This window comes from Stegodyphus dumicola, chromosome 6 (assembly GCF_044657685.1).
Source record: "Stegodyphus dumicola isolate Sdum_Otavi_A_Nest chromosome 6, ASM4465768v1".
Lineage (NCBI taxonomy): Eukaryota > Metazoa > Arthropoda > Arachnida > Araneae > Eresidae > Stegodyphus > Stegodyphus dumicola.
The window spans coordinates 133533366-133557230 of NC_140773.1; the positions used below are offsets into that span (position 1 = coordinate 133533366).

Sequence of the window (23865 nt, forward strand, 5' to 3'; positions counted from 1 at the left end):
TTTCCCGATAGAATTTAAATTTAGTTCGCGCATTCAAGTGAGGGTCTGAGATTGATTAGAAGGAGCGTGTTCTGCCTGGCGAAGGCCACATTACTAATTTGTAACTATAAGGTAAGAGATCCTGTCTTTGTCGTTGCTCTATTGTTGCCTATAATGCTTTTCATGCCGTGTAAGTTTAAGAGCCAAATTTCGGAGTTAATTTACTTTGCGTAGTCTTTGGCTATTTGATACTTAGCTTTAGTTTTATATTTAAAATTGTATTTGGTTCTCGCCATAAACGCTCGCATATTCGTAAGCATCAGGTGTGCCTTTTATTCATCTTACTTAGTTTTTAATTAAAAGGGTCTTATGCACACTTCCTAAGTCTCTGTATCACTTGTCAAGACATAGCGATAAGTCGCTCGCAGTCTTAATTAGGTCCAGTCTCAAGTTACTTTTAGTTAAAGGCTAAAATTTTATAAGTTCATCAACTGATGCGAAAACAAAATTAAGCAGAAACAAATTTCTGATAAACCTGCTCTGAAAATGCTAAAAAACGAATCCTGAATGTGTAACTAAATACTTGCGGATGTTAAGTGTAGAACTGAAAAAAAATGCATTGCTCCTTTTTATCGCTCAAAAAATGGTAAGGAAAATATAAGCTAAAATTTTTTATTGACATTCTGAAACATGAAATATTTCATATTCATTCATTTCAGTATGTCATTTTACTCAAAATCAGTAAAATTAATCTATATTAGTTAAAGGTAATTATTATTATTCCGTAATTAATGTCTACAAAGTGTGGTAGGCAATTTGAATAATTCTTTAAAATATTTCTTGTAGTTTTCTCCCATTTTTTTTAAGAATTGATATCATCTACTACCGAAATTAATTACACATAATAATTAACGCTTGAAGGAACATATTTTCGTAACTATTAAAACTTTATATTTGAAATTGAAATTAGAACTAAGACATGCATAGTTATGAAAAATTAAATAATTTTATTAATTATAATTAACTGTAATTCTTGGAAGGAATTATTTAAATACTTCTTTAAATATTTATGTTTATAAAACATTGAAAATTAGACACTATATTTAATTTAGAACAGTACAGTTTTACAAATAATATAGTTTTAACTCAATTCGCGAATCAATAGAACTTAATTTAGTAAAAATATTTATAGAAATCACTTATTATAGCCGGGAAGGGAAACGAAAGGAGGTTTTGTAACTTATTTTTTATCTACATCGCAAATTATCTCAAAATAGGATTTAATTCTGAGGACAGTAATTGCCTCTTTATGAATAATGAAAAGTCGAAACGAAACAATGATTAATAAATACTTTCGAATTCAATCTACAGTATTTAATTAGAAGTTTGACCAAAATCTTGTTCCAATATATTTGAGGCTAAGCTATCATTTACGCAATTTAATGGCATTTACAAACAGCGAAACTTTAACCCAAATTCCCCTGCACTTTAAAAGGGGATTTTAATGGCACCAACTAATTAGGCGAGAAGCAGTTGAACCTCAGTCCGGATATCTAACGACTAAATAATAACGTGCGCGGTAATTAAGCCTATATTTCATGCACCTGACTGCCTGCTACGCTGAAGTTCACTAGTGAAACTCAGTTATGGGGCAGTAACGAATCCAGCCAGCTGCTGTGTAACTAGAATATTGCAAAATTATTCTGCAGCATGTAAAGAGGTTTGTAAAAGTGTAAGAGGGAATTCAGACGTGAGGGTTAATAGAGTGTGCAAACTATTGAACTTTATGACCGGTTCAGAAAGGAAGTATAATCACTGAAGGAAGGGTAAACACTGTTCTTTGTTCTCTATGTACTTGCATCAAAGAGAAAAATAAACACGCTTTCTAAAAAATAACCAAAATTTTACCTCAGTGAGTTGATTACTGCGATAGGAAACATATATATTATTATTATTATTAAGGGGACAGCCCCGATCCTCCCAGCCGGCACAAGCCGGCCGTATGATCAAAAAGTGGGACTGCGAGAAAAAAACAAATATAAGGGGGAAAAAAACTTATGTAAAGTTCAAAATCTGAGTCTCAGTGCCGAATTCCAACTCTATCTTTCTTCGTATTTATAATCTTTATTATTGCCTTTGTAAAATCTTTCAAATTTGAATAGTTCCTTTTAAAATCTTCCTTATATTTATCATATTATATATATATATCATATCCTTTGTAAGAGATATTTTGAAGAGTTCCTGACATCGAAAGTTTTTATATTCTTCGAACAATAAGAATGCTTTTAATTTAAAAAGAACTGAAAGTTTCAGATTTTAACTAGTACCCAAAAGAGTTTGTTAAGGTTTTGCACGCTATCTCAGAGCTCGCAGTCTACCAGTCTGCTGTTACACTCGCCCATACTAAACCATTTTTTTTTTTTTTTTGTCTTTTTAACTTTATTATTAAGCATAATTTTCTTCACACTCAACAGCAAAATTACAAATATAAAGAAATAAATAAAATTAGCATAGCAGGATACATTTAGCATCCCGATGTAACGTTAAGAGTTGGCATAAAAAATTCTCTGTTCTTTACAGTCTTTGTTTTTAGTTTATTATGGCAATGTTCAATTTTCTTGCTAAGATGACATTACAAAGCTTTTTTTTTTTTGTATTAAAGTTTCGTGTGTTTACTTTATTTATTAAATATCACATTCTTGGTGCTTACGCTACATAAAATTCAATTAATTACGCCACATAAAATTCGATTCAACAGCAAAACTCAAATATTTTAAAACAGCATACCTTTAGAATTTCCAAGAGACTGTCTTCTGCCACTGTTCGCTTTGAAATAGTTGAGTTCGTTAATTAAAAGTACGTTAAAGTTTTACAGAATATGAAACAGATAATAAAGCAAATTCGAAATTCAAAACTCGGGGTTCCAGGTGTTCATGTTCCGGTGAAGAATTACGTTATTTAAAATTTAATGGCTCTAAGTATCGTTGGTTTTTCATAATGCTATGAACATATATACATACATCTAGATTCTTCACTGTTTAATTCTTTTAAATATAATAAAAGAAGACAATATTTTGTGGCAACTATTTAAAAAGTGATCTGACGTTTATAGAGAATGACGCAAAATCTTGTTTCGAGACTAATAAACGACTTGGTCTAACGCCATTTTGAGATCATAAATTTTGAAAATTCAGTCTTTTTTATTATGGTTTTTATCTAGCACTTATGTAAACGGGATTGCCGATAAATTTAAATTCTGAAAATAAATTAATTTTATTTGTATTCAGTTTTTTTTTTTTATTATTAACCCAAGATGCACAATTTGAAGGTAGCAAAGAAGAGGAGATATTTTACACACAAATTTAATTTGAACACATTGCCACTGATTTTTAATTAAAAATAATAATATCTTTTTTTTATATCCAAATATTTTCATCACTCGAAATATGTTAGTAAGAGGTACATTTCATACAGTTATCATCTAATCACATGATTTAACATTAGACTGTTAGAGATAAAAATATTTGTGTATTTTTATATTTTAGGATATTATGTAACTTTTTGTTTGAATTAAGTGGTATTTAGTTTATATGGGTACATATAACCCTCTGTCAAACAAGCAACCCCCATTCCAAACGATTTTCGACTTCCATGGATTCAGTCATCTTGGAGAAGTAACGATCAATACTAATGTTTGTTTATATTTTTAGAAATACTGGTTACTTTGAAACTCACTCAACTTAAAAAATTGTACCCATGATATGTTTCATTGCACATGTATATGTTAGCATAAACAAAACTTCCAGTGTTTAATTTTACATTCCATATGCTGCGCTTTTCTAGCTATCTTTATATTTCGGAGGTATTACAACAGTGCAAAATTGTAGACATTTTCTCAAATTTGTTTCCTCTTTTTATTCGGGAGCACGAGGCCTCTACATAGACGTAGAGGTAAAAGTAAGGAGAACGCCAGCCCATTAAAATAAATCTCGAGGTTTATTACTTACTAGCCTTCTTTCCGATTTTAAGCTATGTTCTTTTACGACAACAGCTCTTTATCTTCAGTAGCCCATCATGTGCATTTCAAGCAATGAGATCTTAATAATTGGTACACTGGTTGAAGTTATAGTATTATAGTATAACTCATTATAGTACGATAACAGTAATCGGCTGAACTAATTGGGTTTTATACAGGGTTTCTGAACTTTCCATTCGTTAATGACGCTTCATTAACCAGTACTATTTACTGTTAGGATATACTGAAATATGTGTATATTATACAAAGAATATTAATTATATATATATATATGTTCATAATATTATTTATTTTAATAATAATTATTAATAATTTTACAGATTTACTGCCATGCGCTTTTGAATTGGATGCCTTTACTTGGATGAAGAGGAAAGTTTTCTTACTTTACCCTTAGTTACAATCGTGCAGTTCTTCCTTTAGGTTTAGTATTATTTATATTATTATATATTTTTACTGATTTCTAATTCTTTGAAGAATAGTTTTCATTACTTTTTGAATTGGTTTCTACTTTGAATTGATCTTTGAATTTGAATTTACCTTTGAATTTCTTCGAATTGGTCTTTGAATTTGAATGTTCTCTGAATTGGGCTCAGTATTCCTTAAACAGGTTAACTGCTTTTACTTGACTTATAGGAAATGTTCCTTACATTACCTTTATTTACAAATGTGCAGATACTTGTTTAATTTTATGGATTTATTTACACTGTTATACATTTTTTTTTAATTTCTAATTCCTCGCAATCGTTTTGCTTATTCTTCGAATTGGCGTTTTCTTTGAATTTGAATTTACCTTTGAATATCTCTGACTGGCCATTGAACTTGAATGTTCTTTGATTTGGGGTAAGTACTCTTTAAGTTGGTTAACTGACTGCCATTACTTGAGTGAAGAGGAAATGTGTCTTACTTTAGCCATAGTTACAAGTGTGTAAATTCTTTGTTTAGTTTTATGGTGTTATTTACATTGTTATGCATTTTTACTGATTTCTAATTCCTTCCAGAATCGTTTTCTTAATATGCGTTTACCACTTAACATAAATATTAACGTGACCGTTTCAAAACAAAATCTAAATACACACATTTGTTAATATAAAAAAATACAAATGAATTATTTCTCATACTTTGACGATGATTATAGTTGTGATGAACATACTGATCCATAGATCTTAATGTAAAAACCATCCGGTAATATGTTTCTCAGTTTTTTACTCTCTCAGAGCCACGGCGAAGAAAAATTTATTTTTCAAAAACAAGTCTTTCTTAAGGGTGCATTTCTTTCTTTTTTTTAGCATCACACATGCTATAAGACTTGATCCTGATTTTTATTTTTCATGAAACACTTTTGTGTCTGTATCACTTTTCAAATAATAGGAAGTTGCCACCAAAGTTATCGCCACATAATAATTTTAAAGAAATAACAAGAAAAAGAATGTGAAGAAAGAAGTATATGATAACACTTACCAATCTATCGGAAATTCTAAAGGCATGTTACTTTTAAATACTTACAGATTTTGCTATTTAATTTTATGTGACATAAGTGTGAAGAAAGTGTTGTTTAATAAATAAAGTTGACAGACAAAAGTTTAGTACTGAAAAGACAAAAACGTTGTGCAAGTCATTTTACTAAGAAATTTAAACATTGATATGATAAACTGAGAAAAGACTCTAAGAAAATATATTTGGCAAATATTAACTCTGTATCCGGAATTATAAAAATATACTGTTGTTTTTAAACATTTTATGATTTTACTGAATTTTATGTGCCTAAGGGCGAAGAAAGAGTGTTTAATAATGAAGTTAAAAGACCAAAATAAAAAAGAGTTACAGGCGTGATTCTAAGATCAGATTGGTAAACTGCGAACTCAAACTCTCTAGTGTGACAATCAAATTTGGTTCATTCTAGAATTTTTAGCTCAGAAAAGCTTTTTATTTCTTTTTGTTTTACATTAGCAATAACTTTTTTCTAAATTTTAACTCTGAAGTGGAGGAACTAATAGGATAATTTTTACAGCCCTAAGAAAATTTCTTATCCTTTTACAACCATTGTAGTTACCTGACATGTACTCAGCTTTCTGTCAATTTACATTCTGCCAATTTTTAGACATAGAAAAGCTAGAAACAACAACAAAAACAAAACAAAACAAAACAAACAAACAAACAAAAAAAAAAAAAAAAAAAAAACACTAAATATTGTTTAAGAGCTAAACGAGTATTAAAAACTCTGGCTGAAAAGTAGTGCTGTAGAAGGTAGTTATTTTGAACATAGATATTATTTACCATTTTAACGCTAAATGCTTAGAATTGAAGTACTCAGTTCTCAATTTTGCCCTACAATATTCCTCCCCTTTCCTAAGAGGGTCCGCGCATATTCTTGTACCCTCGTCCAAACTAATCTCTTTAGTCAAAAGCAAAAGAGATCTAACACAAAAAAATTGCAGTTCCCCATTGTAATGTTTATGGAGAAATGATTATATTTTACGGTAAATATCATTGAAACGTACGAGAAGCTGCAAAATAAAATTCAATGGAATTTCCTAATAATCATCACCCGACGCATAAAGCTATCGTACATAAGCTAAAACATCTCTAAGAAACGGCTAGCCTAAAAGATCGCCCTCAATTAGCAAGACCTAAGAGTTATAATACATGAGTAAGCAGAATAGCTCTTAAGTATGCTCCTCCGCATTTCCACTTTAGTATCAGCGAAGCGTTTGGAAAATCGAAGCCCACAGCGCATACATGAAAATGAGGCACATCTGCATCAATCAAGAATTTATGCTTGGAGAAGAAATTCACCGATTTGATTTTTTAATTTTATTTAGGTGAAGTTAAATCATAATTTGTCATCTATAAAAGAAAATGAATGCCATTTTAAGAGAGAAAATGTGACGCACTCACAAAGAAATCTTAGAGAAAAATATATTGTCCCTAATTAGTTAGTTTGCATTACAATGCACTGTGACTGGCTAATTAATGATTTCCTAAAATTATAATTTCCTGAAGGCTTATGTAAGCTATCTGTGTCAGAGCTTTGGGCAAGAGATACATGATAGCTATTAATTTTGAAATAATGCAGTTTATAGAGGGTTATTATAAGCAGTTGCTAATTTTTGAACAGAAAGGGGAAATACAGAAATCAAAATGAAGAATTAAGGTACTATTGCAAATTAAACTTTGATTTACATATTTTTATCGTACATATATGTATGTATAATTTAGTTACAATGTGTTGTTATGTTGCAACTTATCTCACTTGCCTGACAGTAACATCAGAACAAGATCAACGAAATTTATCGTGGAAAGAGCAGCAAGACTGAGTTTGTTGTTGGCTAGAGCCTTGAGCAACATGCAGGTTACAGTATGATTTCGCTCAGTTCCGCCCCCCAATTTTGAAACAAAGCACCCGGGGAAGGGTCCAAGAGCCTTCCACTCTTCTTTCCCTACCTCGCAACCTCTCGAGAGGACTTTCAGCTTGCCGTTAGGCATGGGAGAACACCCAATATTGGAAGTTCTCTCCTGCCGCAGTCACTACACATTTACAAGCATCCATGCCTTCTCCGTGATTCAATCCCTGGCCCTTCGGTGTGGCAATAGGCTCCACTAACCACTATACCGTGTGGGCAGCTTATTACAATGATTTTATAATTAATTTAAGAAATTTAATAATTTTATATTTTGTTATTATTCATGATTTCAATCCTACGCTATCAATTTCATAATATTTTAGCATTTCGCTTAATTTTTCAATATAGTAGTTGCTCCGAGAGCGTTTTTTTGTACATATCAAAGCTTGCTTTATCCAGGAAAGAGATCCCAGCCCCTGTTGCATTTTTCTAAATAATAACTTTTTTCTCATATTTTTCTTAAAATAACTTTGATGTATTCTTTTAAGTTTTTTAATCAATAATTTATTCTTTTTTTAATTGCTTTATACTAAATTTAGAAATTTTCAGAATTATCATTTTCTGTTGTCTGTCTGTTTCATTTTACATAATTTATGATCTTACCAACAGAAAATTTATTTTATTGCATTGCATTATTTTTTATGTATTTATATAATGCAATGCATATACAGGGTGTCCAGCAAAGGAGTTCCTTATTTTAAAATTAAAAATAATCTTGAACACAAAAATCGGTAGAGGAATAAGTCAAGCAGTATATTTATTGTGAAAGCTGTAAGACTGTTGTATAGAAGTTTCCGAATAATAGTTACAAAAGCTGCCAAAAAATGGCGCTGTACGCTGGCACCTGTTGACTTTGAATTTTGAATAGAAGCATGTTAAGCAGTTTCTCAGTATTTTCTGTGTGCTGGAACTCTTCAGATTAGTCTCCGCTGAAAATCTTTTGACAGATTTCCTTGAATTTGGCTGAATAATTCTGTAAACAATTACGACAATGTCAGAAGTAACTATAGTTTGGCCTGCGACCAAAACACCCTACCAGATCATTGGCCACGCTGCGTGTCCATTGGACATTTAGCGAAGAGTTTGTGAATGCTTTTCACATCGGGTCCTTTGGGGACATTCATTCGTTTTTGAAAACTACGCCTTGTTGCCATAGGACTGTGATCTAACTTCTGGTAGTCCCCTACCAGGAACATACGTTGTTCAATGTAATACGTTATTTCAACCTCTTCCTTCCATCCGCTAACCTCCTTTCACTTTTCAAAGGCGAAAGTGATCGCTCTCACTCGAATAATGCATATTGTGAACGAGCTACCGCACCTAAGTGTGAGTTTGCCGCTGAGGCGTAATAGCCCGTTTCTTTTCATGCGTTCTTGACCGTGGATATATCACTAAAGAAGAAAACGGTGGTTAAGGGGTGGTCAGAAGACAGCCGGGAAGATTAGGACTTAGGAGAGATTATTTTACCCTGACGGTAGAGAGAAGCAATCTGAAGTGTTGAATAGTCACGTACAAGCTGCACAGAATGTGACTGGACTAGCAAGAATGCAAGGGTACTGAGGTCGCTGTTACGTCTTTGGGAGAACTATTAATACGCACTACGTATTTTGATTGCAGAGCCATCTACTGGCTGCTTTCGTAACTATTATTTGGGGCTTCTATAGTATAGAAATCTTACAGCTGTCACAATAAACTAACTGCTTGTTGTATACCTCTATCGATCTTTGCTTTTCAGATTTTAATTTTGAAATCAGGGACTCCTTTGCTGGACTCCCTGTATATTTGTGGTATGTGTGTGTGTATACATATATATGAAATAAGCCCATATTGTAGTATGAAAACGCAGGTGTTAGGTAAATTTAGAAAGACATGTTATTACATTCAAAATGATCTAAAATAAGGTGATTAATGCATTGTTGCATATAATTATTTAACTTAAGCATGGATAAATGGTCAGCACTTCAAAAAAGAGAAGGCGGAAAGAAGGGAAAAAAGTGTCTGGACGAAGTTTGAACTAACGTAGTTCTACCCCGACTCTGAAGTCTTTTAAAAAGCTATTGGTAAAGATCTCTGTCTGTTGAGCTTTGTTTTATCCATAACCGACTAAAGACGCGCCCAGATATTTTGTTTTGATATTAACAAAATCATTCCTCTATAGGCATTAATGCAATTGAGTTGTTCCTTTTTAAAATGCCAATACACCAGGAGTACAAATGCTGTTTCTACAACCCACATTCAAAAGTGTTGATATTCAAAATCTATCCGCCAAGAATAAGTTAATTAAATGTGAATTCATACAATAAAATATTGCTTGATATAATTAAGACAGTAAAATATGAAATGTAAAATATACGGTAATAGATTTTAAGAGACATGACTTTCATGAAATTCATAACACATTCATAACTAAATTTTAAGAAAAATAAAAATATATCAAAAATAACGAATAAGGTTAGAATTTGAAATTGCGATTCGAGTTTCATCACTCCAAGTGTTTTTATTTCTTTTATAATTTTTTACTGTTATTTTCTTTTTTTCACATTTTTATTAATTTTTTTAAATACGGCATTTTAAATAATTTTATAATTTAATATTTTCTCTTTCAAATATTTTCAACCAGTTAAAATAAATTATTAACTGAATTTCTTTTAATTTCTGCTCCCTTGCGCAAATGCCCGTTAATTACCTTCTTCTACGCTTTTTCCCCCTAATCTGATGAAGCATTCTGACAATATAAAAATTAATAAATAGTGCAATGCTAGCTTTGTGTGTATCACATGATTCTCAGGATTCAAAATATCTTTTAAAGGGACATTAATTTATTTATGTTATCTAAACTCATAACATTTCATCACCTCTTCCTAACAGTCTCTACGTATTAATTTCCGCTGCAGCTTAGAATGTCTAGATCGTTAAGCAACAAGCCTTTCTATTAACAGTGTCAATAGCGCCCCCTCTCGGTAGAAGTGGATAATCGATTTTTCTGTGCTAATGGTAAAAGGAGAAAAAAAGAAGATAAAACGGGAATAAAATAAAGGTTTTCGTTCTCCGAGTCTGTTAGAGAAAATTTCTTCTTTCTTTTGGAACTAAGACCTTTTCCAGGCGGCTTCCATCCTTTTCGACTTTTCTTTTTACTAAAAAGGGTTGTTATAGAAAGCCGTTAGGTTTAGAAAAATGATTACAATTCATTTTTTCTCATATACACTTAGCCTGCGAATTCATTTATAACAATACATGTTTCCAGATTCAAAGATTTAGCTTATTAAGCGACACGGTTCTTTGTTTACAAACTGCTAGTTTCAAATCACAGTTTCATTATTAATTTTCAAAGACAATAAAGTTGAGAAATAATTAAAGTATGCAAAATTTTTGTAACATTTTAAAAGAATGATTAAGTTTACTGAATTTAAAATTTCCAGTTCTTTTAACGTCAATTACAATGCATCTATTGATACAAAACTTTCTTTATAATTTAAATTGGTACGAGACATAGAAGAGTAAAAGAGGTGTTTTGTTAAGCTAATTATCGAAAGGGAATTATTTTCAAAATTGAATGGGAAAATATGAATTTTATCAAAGTTCGGTGAATAAAAAATATGCAGTCAAAAATAAAATAAGCAGCAGGATAGTGCAATGCATTAGATATTTTACATATATATGCTTTTATAAATATAATATTTTGCAAAGTAAAACAGTCAAAAATAGTGGTGATCATTTAGGATTGGGGGAAAAACGTTTTCGCAACTCGTAATTTGATTCTGAAGTTTTTCTGACTAGTATTTTAGGAGAGTACAATTTGTGTAATTCAGGCGATAGACGATTGTCAATCTAATTTTTTTTTAGATACACATAGGTTATTAAAACTAGACTTAATGAAATTTTAGGTGTGTTCAAAGTAGTCTTTTCTGTAGTACACTTCTGTAGACGAATTTTTCAAACATTAAATACTTCAAGCCATTCATTTATTGGAATCGATAAAAAAATTGCATTTGTAACCTCATCAATCTCATTTGCGGAATGAATACGATGGCCACAAAGTTCGTTTTTAGATTCAAAAATGGCCAAAAGTCACACATAACTAGATCGTGTGCAGAGGGTTTATGTTCTATCACTTTAATTATTTTTTTTTTCAAATAACTCAACTGTCAATCTCGCTGAATACGAAGATGCACTGTCGTATACTAGCAGAAGATGGACTTTCACATCCAAATACTAATTGTAGACGTTGAAGGCATTCCTGATTTAATCCCACTTTAAAATCATTAAAAGTCATAGCGCGATATTATTCTCGCGTCAACTCCATTTTTCCTTCTACCTAAAACTTATTCTACATTAAACTACTTGCAGTTAGCCAATAAAAAATCAGTTAGCCAATAAATGAACTATTTTAGGTTAAAATAGTTCATATTTTAAAATTTAACCTTTATTCTTTTTTCTGCTACTTATCTGCGCGTGTTTCAAAAATTTCAGAACGACCTTTGTAAACATGAAAGCATGCCATCTTAAAACGTCGTACACAACTTAAACAGCGAAATATTTATATTTGTAACTAAAGATGAAGTATCAGTTTAGGAAAACGTTTTAGATGCTAATAGATAAGCTGATAATCACTGATATAGAGTTTTATTAAACATTTTGATTAATATACTTCAAGAGATTAGCATTACCACATAGCCTTTATACACATGAATTAAAAATGGAAATATTTCAAATATAATGAAAATTTATATGATTACTTGGTTATGATCCTAAAGTAAAAACTACATGCAAACGTTATTATCATATATTTCTTCCGGAAGGGTAACAATATAAAACTTTACATATTGTAATTTCTACATAACAGAATACGATAAAAGATGCATCATTTCAAACTTTTCTTGTCACTGAAATAACATGTCTACAATCAAAAGTTATAGAAATCAAGGCAGCATAAAGCCTTTGAAGAGCACGTATCTAGATTTAACTTTGCTTTTCAGATTTGTTTCTGTTTGCTTTATATTTATTAGAGTATTAAATAAAAGGAGTATATCCAGAAGGAGTTGACATTTGATAAAAATGTGAACACACGAGAATGATAGCCGTAATAATATGTAAGAATATAGAAAAAGTAATATACACGTCATATTTGAATAAATTATAAGAATACTGTAGATCTGTGAATACATTCAAATGACCAGTGTAGCAGTAAACAAAAAAAAAAAAAAAAGTTCACATATTTTTTTTTTCTTCTTAATTAAAAATTGCGAAGACAGAAACTGAGTGAAAACGTATGAAATTAAAATAAAAAAATATTAACCGACAATGAAATTTTACATATGTCTCATCAAGGGGCGGGGTCCGACAGCGGGCAAAACGTAAAATCTCTGAACACTGGCAGTTCCAGTATAAGTTCAATACCAGACGAATGGTCTGGCTGCATGGGCGTTTCCGTGGTTTTACCCATGTGTAATATGTATTTGAGCCAGTTTGCTATAGAAAGTCCTCTACGAAAGCTTCCCTACCCTTAATTATAATCAACTAAACCAAAACAAACCATTAAGGGCAGGGTATGTAAAATTCCATTTGCGCCTTTGTAATTTCAACAATGCATTCATAAAAATAATCTACAGAACTTTTATTAAGTTTAAAAATTGCTAATGCAACAAATATAAATAACATAAAAAGACAGAATTAAAAATATAAAAAGAATTACATGCTAGTTAGCTAAAATCTACAGAAATCTAGGCATTAAATTATAACCAAATATAGTATAAAAATTTTGAAAATATTTTGGAAAGGAAAGCATAGGATAAAAATGTTGAAAATATTTTGGAAAGCATATTATAAAAATGTTGAAAATATTTTGGAAGCAAAGTGCTTCCTTTCAGTAAATAGTATAAAACAATATTAAATAAATACTGCTGAAAGTTGTCTCCTATGTAAATGGCTCCATGTATGAGCTTTCAGAGGGGATCAAGTAACAAGCTGTTTTTATGAATGACGATTCAGATGATCAGCTAGAATGTCTTTAGATTTTTTTAATTTGAAGTCTTCTCAGTATACATACATACACGGTGTCTCAAAGAGTCGTTGCCAAAATAAACATGCTGGTCTGTCACACCATGACAAACAAGATTTACATAGGTAATTGTGTCCGGAAATGTGAATTGCTACAGCTAGAGGGCAATGTTCACAGACTTATAGGAGACTGGAATGTGTTTTTAGCATGAAAGAACGTCTGTACATTTTAACAGCATTCTGCGGAAATGCCTCGATAGGACATATCCTGATCGCTGGATTCGCAGATGGCCACTGCAATCTCCCGACCTGATTCATCTAAATTTCTACTTGTGGGGATGCATGAAGTCCATGGTGTACGAAACAACGGGAACATCGGACATGGATCTGGTCACCAGGATCGTAAGTACCGCGGTACCTATCTGTGGCACACCTGCTCATTTTGAACGGGTTCGTGAGTCTATGCGTGGACGATGTGAAGGATGCATTGTGGCGAATGGAAGGAATTTTGAACATCTTTTGTGATTCAGCCATTTTCTTTAATAAAAGTAATATTAACACCTCTTCTCACATCCTTTCTTTTTAACCCACTCTGTGCTTGAAATTAATGCTACCTAGCGGCCGCCATTCGCATTTTCGGACACAAGTTTATGTGTAAATCTTGTTTGACATGGTAGAAAGACCAGCATGCTAAATTTGGCAACGACCTTTTACGACTACCTGCAGAAATCACTCAACATGATGGGGAGTTTTAAAATATCTTATTAATGACATCTATCAAATACTCCAAATAAAAAGCTATTTTGATATCAATACTTCTAAAGTTTGATAGATACATACATACGTACTTACAAACATAACAAAAATATCCCTTTTGAATCCATTTCAAATCCATTTTACAATCTGCTTTAGAAAAGAAAAAAAAAAAAAAATGTCCCTTATTCTATGCGTAGCTACAGAAATCACGGGAAGAAATCTTCCAGATCGATTGGGGAACAGTCAAAATGAATGTTTCCGTTAAAATATGATAACCGAAACTTTTCGCAATAACAATAATTTCTTTGCTTCATACAAGGAAGAAAACCTGCAAGCGTATTACTTGTAAATTACACTGAGTTGTGTCTAAGACAAACAACCGCGATTGTAGTTGCGCTTGACCTTCTGTGAAGGTATTCGTTTTAGAGAGAGGGCCCACAAGCGGCCGAGCGGTAAAGTCGCTGAACACTGGTAATTCGGTCCGAGGTTCGAATCCCGCGAACGGGTTGGCTGCATGGGTGTTTTCGTGGTTTTCCCCATGTGTAACGTGTATACGAGCCAGTTTCCCTTAGAAAGTCCTCCACGAAGGCATCCATCCCCTTAGGCAGATAGCCCTAGTGTGCTTTGCCATAATTAAATACACCAACACCGTCTTAGAGAGATGATGCTCAATACAAATGTTTGCTTATGCTCAGAAATGTTGGTTACTTTCAGAAGTGGTCAATTTAAGAAAATGCTTGTTATAAGAAGGTTCATTATATATCAAGCGCTGAAAGTCTAAATGACATGGTTATAGGATCTATAGAATAATAATTTTAATTTTAGAATAATTCTGAAATAAAATTCTTAATTTTTATCAGTTGTAATTCTTTTGTTATTGTATTCAGAGCTCAGTAGTAATAAATTAAGCAATGGTTTTCTGTACGAAAAATGTTGCTTTTAATTCAAATCAAACGAAAAACACTATGCGATACTTCATTGCGTGAAAAATTAGTAATATTCTTATCACATGTATGGCTCTAAATTGCAAACTATAACTACTAAAAAGGAAATATTTATAAAAAATTGGAGAGTACTTTTTGTTTAATACTACCTCCTTACCAATAAACCCTAATCAGAGGACAATCAATGACCATAGCTTAAGGGTTACTACATGAGATGTAAGGGAGCCTATACTGATTGCCCGGCAATATCCATTTGACATCTCTCTGCTTCTACTATCAGGCAGGGTAGTAGCTCAATAGCTTCTTTGATTTAACGCCACGAAGGATGTAACAATCCAAAGTTATGGTTGTCACACGGAGAGTTTTCTATCCCAGTTTAGAGACATACTTATATGAATATTATTTCCCTTTTTCACAACTGGCATTGTTAGAGCAGTAGCTCGATATCTCTTTGCAGTCAATGCCACGAACGATGTAATAGTCCGAAGTTATAGTTGTCATACGGAAATTTTCTATCCCAATTTAGAAACATTCATAAAGATGTCTTATTTTCCGTTTTCATTTTCCACAGTTGGCATTATTTCCGTTTCCTTTTTTCCCCGATGCGTTTCTCCATACAACTGGCCTGCACGGTTGTTTTCATATGTAGTATAAGTATTAGTAAGCAGATACTTCATTTTGTGAAAAATTAGTAATATTCTTATCAGATGTATGGCTCTAAATTGCAAGCTATAACTACTAAGAAGGAAATATTAATAAAAAAATGGAGAGTACTTTTTGTTTAATACTACCTCTTTACAAATATACCCTAATCAGAGGACAATCAATGACCTAGCCCTTACGCAGTAGTTCCTTTAGGAAGATCTTCCTTGTATTGCAGTTATCACAATCAGCAAAATGAAGAGACATACATTTCAGAATTGAGAATAAAATATCGTATACAGTTATTTACTATACGAATTAGCTAGATTTCATCAGCATGATTACTTTTTAAATCCTTTGTAAACTTTTGAAAAATGATACTTTTATCTTATATAAACTAAACTGAACTCAGTGGCGTAACAGCCCTAATGGGCCAAGTCCTGCAGTGCCCGAAATCTGCTTTCTTGACCGTGGGCATATGCCCTGAACAAGTGGTCAGCTTGTCGCAAGATCCCCAGTGTTTAGTCCCCAAGAAAACTTGGTACTCATTTTATCGACCCAAGTGATGGAAATCAAGGGATGAAAGTCTGAGTCGACCTTGCCCAGCCCGGGAATCGAACCACGGACCTGTGGTGCTGCTACCCGATGCGATAGCCACTGCGCCACTGGGCCTATTTATCTTATATAGCATTACAAATTAAAGATATAAGATTTAAAAATAAAGAAGACGTTATATAAGAAGATATAAGTTATTTATAAGAATTAAATTCAACTATTTTAATTCAACTATGAAATTATTCACGTATATTAAATTCTTGCGAAATTCTAGCCCATTGCCCTTGCACTTTTGAGCTCATTATCCTTGAATTTTGTAGACAATTATGTTTGAATTTTTCAAGCCATCACTTTCCAAGTGACAGATTAGTTATTATTTAAGATGCAACAAAATTGAAGGCAGAATATTTTTTTCAGTCAAATACTAGCCTTTGAACACACGCAATCATTATTTAAAATTCCACTACATTTAGCAGATTTTTTTCATGTGTCTTTAATTTGTGTTAAAAATCAATACTATATTAACCGATTTAGTGTTAAATACCAAATTCCAAATTCATCTTTAAAATTCAGTGTTACTCCGCTTTAATTTTAGTGAAAGTTAAGATGAGTACATGTACACTGACTACCAATAAGTATTTGGACACCTGTGATAGAAAAGAAAAACTAACTTTATTCAAAATCAATATTTGGTAGAGCCTCCATGAGAGGTAATTACATCGTGGACCCTCCGGGGCATACTTTCCACAAGTCTTTGTATGACAGCTAGTGGTATTTTCTTCCACTCGGCTTGGAGAAGACATAGAAGTTCATTCACCGATTTTGCACGGGTAGTGCACCCCTGAATTCGGGGATGCAACTCGTCCTAGAGGTTCTCGATAGGGTTCAGGTCTAGACTCTGGGCAGGCCAGTCCATTCGATGAACTCCATTGGCACCATACCAAGCCTTGGTTAACGTCCAAACATGACAACTGGCATTGTCGTCCTGAAAGTAACAGGGGTCCAACCCGTAAAACCGCCACAACGTAGGAAGCACATTGTCATCCAAAATAGTGCAGTAGGCATCGGAGTTGAGCTTACCATGAATGGGGACCAAGGGTCCCAGCCTATACCAGGAGAAACACCACCAGACCCTAATTCCATCTCCGCCGAACTTGACTGTTGGCACAATGCATTCTGGCAGGAGACGTTCTCCAGATAGACGCTAGACCCAGACCCTGCCATCAGAACGGTAAAGGGTGAACCTTGATTCGTCACTCCAAAGAACCCGTTTCCACTGATCGACGGTCCAATTTAGATGTGCTTTACACCACATTAACTGAGCAGCTCGGTTGGACTTTGTGATCAAACGCTTATGGGCAGCAGCACGACCATGAAAACCATCAGATGTGCTTCCTTACGGATGGTATTCATTGAAACAATAGTCTCGGATGCCTGTTGAAATTGCTCGCGGATGAGGGCCATCGGCTGGTGCGGTTCTTCCGAATTTCTCTGGGCAGCACTCGTCGGTCTCTATCTCCCAATTTCGTTGGTCTGCCGACTGGGGGCGCATTCCGACAATCACCTCTCACCTTCCAATTCTTAATCACGTAGGCCACTGTCGATTTTTGGTACTTCAGATCGCTAGATATGTCCCTTAAGGATCGGCCACATTTGTGATACCCGATAATTATACCTTTCTCGAAATCAGAGAGCTCCGAACTGCGAGGCATCTTGCATGCGACTAAAGCCGATGCTGTTTCCTACACGAGATATACCGGCGGAGTCGGTGACATACCTTAGGACCGCAGATATTGTCATTTGCATAGGTGTCCAAATACTTATTGGTAGTAAGTGTATAGCTTTATTTTTCTGCATGTAGAGCCATTGCTACTAATAATTTAACAAATTAAATTATGTTTATTAGTGTACGGAATCATCACGATATTTGAAATACATTTCTTCCTTCCTTACTCCAAATGCTTATATCTATTAATATATGAAATCAAATACAATTTCAGGTTTATAAGCTTCATGTTTCAGGAGCACTAACTGAAATTTTACAATACAAACAGTTGAGACTTATCTGCCTTACAGCTAACTCCGAGCAATATTCTTTTGCTTAGAGATGGTGGAACTCCATTGGAAGATATGCACAGGTAAGCTCCCATATGAAGTCTGCTCACTTTTGTGATATTCAGGAAGTTTCCTCGTACGGTTGTCACTGCCACAAAAAGAAATTTAAAATTATAATTTCAGTATTAAATAAAAAAATAAACTAGAAACATATAACTATAACATACATTTGAAATAAAAGAAGTTTTAAAAATAGCAATTTCAAATTGAAAACATTTTAAACATTTCAAAAGTGCGGTATTTTATACTGCTACAAATCATATCGATTTCCAAAATATGTTAAGCACCATGTGTCAATTATGGTCATAAATTTCTGGAAAGTTGCAACTTTAAAAGGCTGTTTCATTTGATGCGTAGAAACTAAATTTTGTAAGATACAATACGATATTTAGTGTTAATAAAGGACTTGTGTAAATCCAAAGTAAAACCCTTAAAATCCATCATTTTTTAATTAACAAATACATAATATGTGTTAACTATATCATACATTAAAGTCTAAAACCATCAATTTTCATTTTAGAATTCCGTATTGTACTTCCAAAATGGCAGTTTTAAATCCAGCAATCGAAGCAAAGCTGCCAGAACTGAACTATCTTCGAGATGGTGTCTTCCATCATGATAATGCTCGGTTTCTAAAGACTTATCTCGGTTTCTAGAGGCTTATGGCTGAGATTCTTAGTGTTACCTCCCATATTCACCAGACATAGCCCCTTCGGTGTATCATCTCTACACATCACTTCAAATTTTCTATATGGCCTGAAGTTAATTTTTTGGGAGATTGTCGAACAAACCTTTGTAACTTCTTTATGAATAAAGCTATATGATTATTCACTTCTTTTAAAAAAGTTATTTTTTTATATGCCGGTGAGATGGCAAAAACTCATAGATCAAAATCGTGCTTTTGCGATTCAATGAAAGTTTCTTATGTTTTACACTGCTTCATTTGCAATAATCATCGAAACACCGCAGAACGTGGATAACCTAATAAATTATCCATACATAGTCAAGAAGCATAATAAACAAACAAAAAATGCCATCAACGTCTTTTCTTGTGAATCGCTACAATACATTTTACGTACTTCAGAAAAAAAAATGTTTTAAACTAGTTAACCTTCATGGCAACAGTCGCATAATATATATGCACATAATAAACTTCTTTTATCATATGTGGGCATTTGAAGAATCATATTATTTCCTGTATGCAGCATTCTTGAAAATAAGCATTTAAATCTTGTAATATATCGTCAGAATTTGTCTCATTAAATTGAAATTTGTTACCCATTATTTTGTACTATAATGTTGGAAAAGATAAACAATGTCGACTCTCCTTCAAAAAGTCTAATGAGAATTTTCTTATGAAATCTCATTTAAAAGTAACTAAAATTTTTATTACCAGTACATGATTTTATATTATTGTTAATCTATCTTTTGAGTCGAATAATATACCTGATGTAACTAAATAATCCGTATTAAACCGTATTTAATCAAAGTTTTGATGTTGCGTCTTCCATTAAAGACTCTCGAATGAAACATGCATTAAGTATTAACGAGTAAAGAAGCCTATTTTGAAAACCTAAAGTCATGTGTTTCGTTTTTTTTCCTTTTGCACTTGAACGCAAGGCTGTGCTTCTAAGAAACATGTTTTTATGTTTATTCTTTTTTATTTTTGTATATATTTGCTAACTTTTTCTGAAGTTTATGGCCCACCAGCCGCCGAGCAATAAAATCGCTGCACACTGATAATTCTGAACAGGGTTCTAATCCAGGCAAACGGGCTGGCTGCATGGGTGTTTTCGCGGTTTTCCCCCCTGTGTAACGTTTATATGTGTATAACAATTTCCCTTAGAAAGTCCTCCACGAAGGGATTGCCAGAGAGCCCTAGTGTGCTTTGCCACAATAAATGAAACAAACATTTTATGAAATTTAGAAGAATATCATTACTCTATTTAACTTAAATCTCTTTATATAAAGTAGTCCCAGAATTTATTAAAATTTCTTATGCTAGAATTGCTTAGTATTTTCATAAAAGCAAAAGAGAACATTTTTAATGAAGCAAACACATTACAATAAAAAACCCGTATAAAAGAGTGGTCGTAATTCAATAAATATAGAGACTTAATAAAATCTGATGCGAATTTTAATTTAAGTATTTACTCTATCTCTGTGTTTAAGTAATTTGCTCCGTTTAAAAACCATTCTTCATAATTGGGTTTAGTTTAGCACTTTCTACTATAGGCAGTTTCCGCGCTTATCAGTACGCTTGGCTGTGAAACTCGTTACTCGCTCCTGGGACATCCATATCTGCTGCAAAACACGTAACTATCGGCATTAAGAAAGACATTAAGTAATGAGAGCACAGCACGTTTAATGGCAGTTCAAAAGTGTAGAGCATTCTTTTCTAGCTGCAAACCGTGTCATGCGGTGGAATATCATTTCACTTTAACGAGCTATTGCGGATTTTAGTTTTGAAGCGGCAATTAAGGTGATATTTTATTAACCTTAACAATGATTAAAATTAGCTTAATGAGGGACAGCAATTCAGGAAAGGAGAATGCCGAAATTACCTCATGTGAGCCCAGAAGGAGGGGCAGGAAATATTTCGTACCGAGGATGTCGAATTTTAAAAATATTATTTCGAGAGAAAGACTGTATAATTAATGCATGGTGGGTAGATAAAAAATCGTTGATTTCTAGTATGATAATGGAGGCATAGAAAAATGATAAAATAATCGCATGCATAAATATATTGCATTTATTTAATAGTAGAATTATCTTAAACGTTACAGAGGTTAACATTTGCAAGTTGAAGGAAATTTCTGAACTTTTCTTAAAGTATAAAAGAGGTTTTCTCTTATAAAAGAAGTTATAAGAAATAGGAAAAATAGAATGTTACATAAAAATAATAAAAAAGTAAATAAATAAAAAGGAATACATGTTGTAGAATGATTAGGGTTTTTGCAAGCAAGAAAGTCAAAAACATCCGCAGTGTACTCGCCGAGATTCGAATGCCGGACCACCCGATGACGTGCTATTCATTTATAGCACGAAGGCACGCGTTAAGGAGGGAAAAAATACTTTATAATATAGATGTATGTATGTATGGCTTAGATGACGAATGGTGCGCAATTCACAAATCCTTTGATAGTTAAAACCTCATTTTTATTTTTCACAGGAACAATTATTCAGAAATACACTTCTGGTTAAAAATAATTCAAAACTAGAGGTGCTAACCACGACCCACAATTTCGATATACGTAATATACATTTTAGACAAGGAAGAAGAAGGCAAAGCTAGAGATTTCTTTTATGCAATCAACAGGAAGCGAGAGAAAGCAATGCGTGCTAACTTTGGTCCTGTTTAGATCCAGAAAGTCATTGTGTTAATCCTGAGGAGCGACTGGGCTAAAAGTGATGCAGTGCAAAGAGATTACAAGGAATGAGTGACGTAACATGCGGCAGCGTGACTAGCAAACCGTATTCTTTGGAGCTGAATGCGTTTAAATAAAATTTATGATTGTGAAAATCTGTTGTCATTTGATTCAAGTAAAGTTTAATATTTTAGTTTCATATTTATATTTTACTTTATAAGGTATTTTCTTCCTCCTTCCAGCATGCCTTCGTGATGTTATTGGAAACATACTCGACGCGTGTTCGAAAGGTTCAGACGACGGCACTACATATTTATCATGTGCCTGCTTGGAAATAACCTAATGAATCTACAGTGGCGTCCGACATGTATTCCTTCTTCTTCAAGAAAAAAGGAAACCTAATGACTCAACCACATATTTATTTTATGTATTGTACATATACATATATACATAAATTAACAAATGGCAAAAGATAGAAAGATGCTGAATAGAACTTATTGGATAGAAACACTGAACTGAACAAGGGAAAAAGTATTTTAATTATTTTGCAAGTGAACTTAAAATGTGACTATTACACTTAAAGAACGTCCATACTATATTTTCTCCTAGAAAATGTTTCATGTCGTCTGAAAAGTAGGATTTTAAATATGTTTTCAAAACTGCATTCAGAATTAAGGGTTGGAATTCTCTGTCTGCATTTAAAATTTTCAAAATATGTACATGCTGAAAATATTTTATACGATTCATTTGTTACGCATTTCTTTTGAAATGTTATTTATATAATGCCAGTATTATTCATCACAAAAAGCAATTTACATATTCGGGGAAAAACCAAAAAGGAAAGTTTGATTAATTATTTATTTCTAAGAGGAAATTCAACCAAATCTAAAATCAGTGTTATGTAATGAAGACTCTTAATGTAAAATATACTATCAAAATAAATGCACACACAAGATACAACATGAATGCAAGCGTAAGAATGTAATATTTCATAAATAATTCATATTTTGGGAGAAGTATTAGTCTCAACAGGGTGAACTGAATATGTATAATATGAATATTTCTAAAAGATAAATCTACTGAATTCTTTTATGTAATATCTTGTTTTTTTCTTAAGCTCTAAGAATTAAGAATCAGTATTATATTCAAGAGACGTAGTAAAAATTAACTAAGGGATATTTAGAATTTAGCTGGACATTTATCGAATGATTTTTTTTTTTTTTTTTTTTGGTATTTTTAAATTACACTAAGATTTTTGTCCTCCTTAAAATGATTTTATTGTCTCTAATAGTTCAGTCATAAGAAATATTCATTCAACAATAGTATCACATCACAGGGACTCCTCCAGTCATTTTGAACTCCATATATTTAGATCCTAGAAACAATAGGTTTTTTATTAGAGTGTTGTACAGTAAATTCCCTTTAACACGAACTCGCTTAAGGCGAGCACTCAGTTAACATGAAAACAATTTCAAGACGCCCAATCAGGATAGTGGTTAGCGAAGCTGACAGTTGAACCGAAGGCCCCAGGTTCAAATCTCAGAGAGAGCATGGATATTTGTATATGCATAGTATATGTGCGGCATGAGGGCAGTCTAAATATGAGGCTACCGAAAGTCCTCTTGAGAGGTTGGTAGTAAGGAAAGAGGGATGGGAGACCCACGGACCCGTCTCCCGGGGTGCCTTTCATCAAAATTGGGGGCGGAACTGGGCAGAGTCGTACTATCACCCGTATGGGGCCAACGACAGGCGCAATCTTGCACTCCTTGCCACGATGAATTTCGTGGACTTGTGCTTATATTACTGTCAGACAAATGAGATAACTTACGATCTTATATGAAGTTTTATCGGTTAATGCGAATTGCGGTTAGCACGAATTATGAACTGTTTTTTAGTCCATCGTGTCGTTAGACTTAATCATGAACTTAATCATGAATCCTTAATCATGAACTTTTCAAGAATCAAAAATTTTCATATTTTTTCGTGTTGTTTCTGTGCCAAGTATGCGATCAAAACCTTTTCGTCCAGTTTAACTGAAAACCTTAGAAAATACATAGTATTCTTTAAATAGC

General features: G+C 32.9%; 1 protein-coding gene across 1 annotated transcript in view; it reads right to left on the minus strand.

Annotated features, from left to right (window-relative positions):
* Positions 1-23865, minus strand: part of LOC118187358 (neurotrimin-like) — a 554812-nt gene that overhangs the window by 124179 nt on the left and 406768 nt on the right. The window contains exon 5 of the mRNA XM_085818899.1: positions 18385-18513. Coding sequence (XP_085675025.1) covers positions 18385-18513 — 129 coding nt within the window. The remainder of the gene's footprint in view (positions 1-18384; positions 18514-23865) is intronic.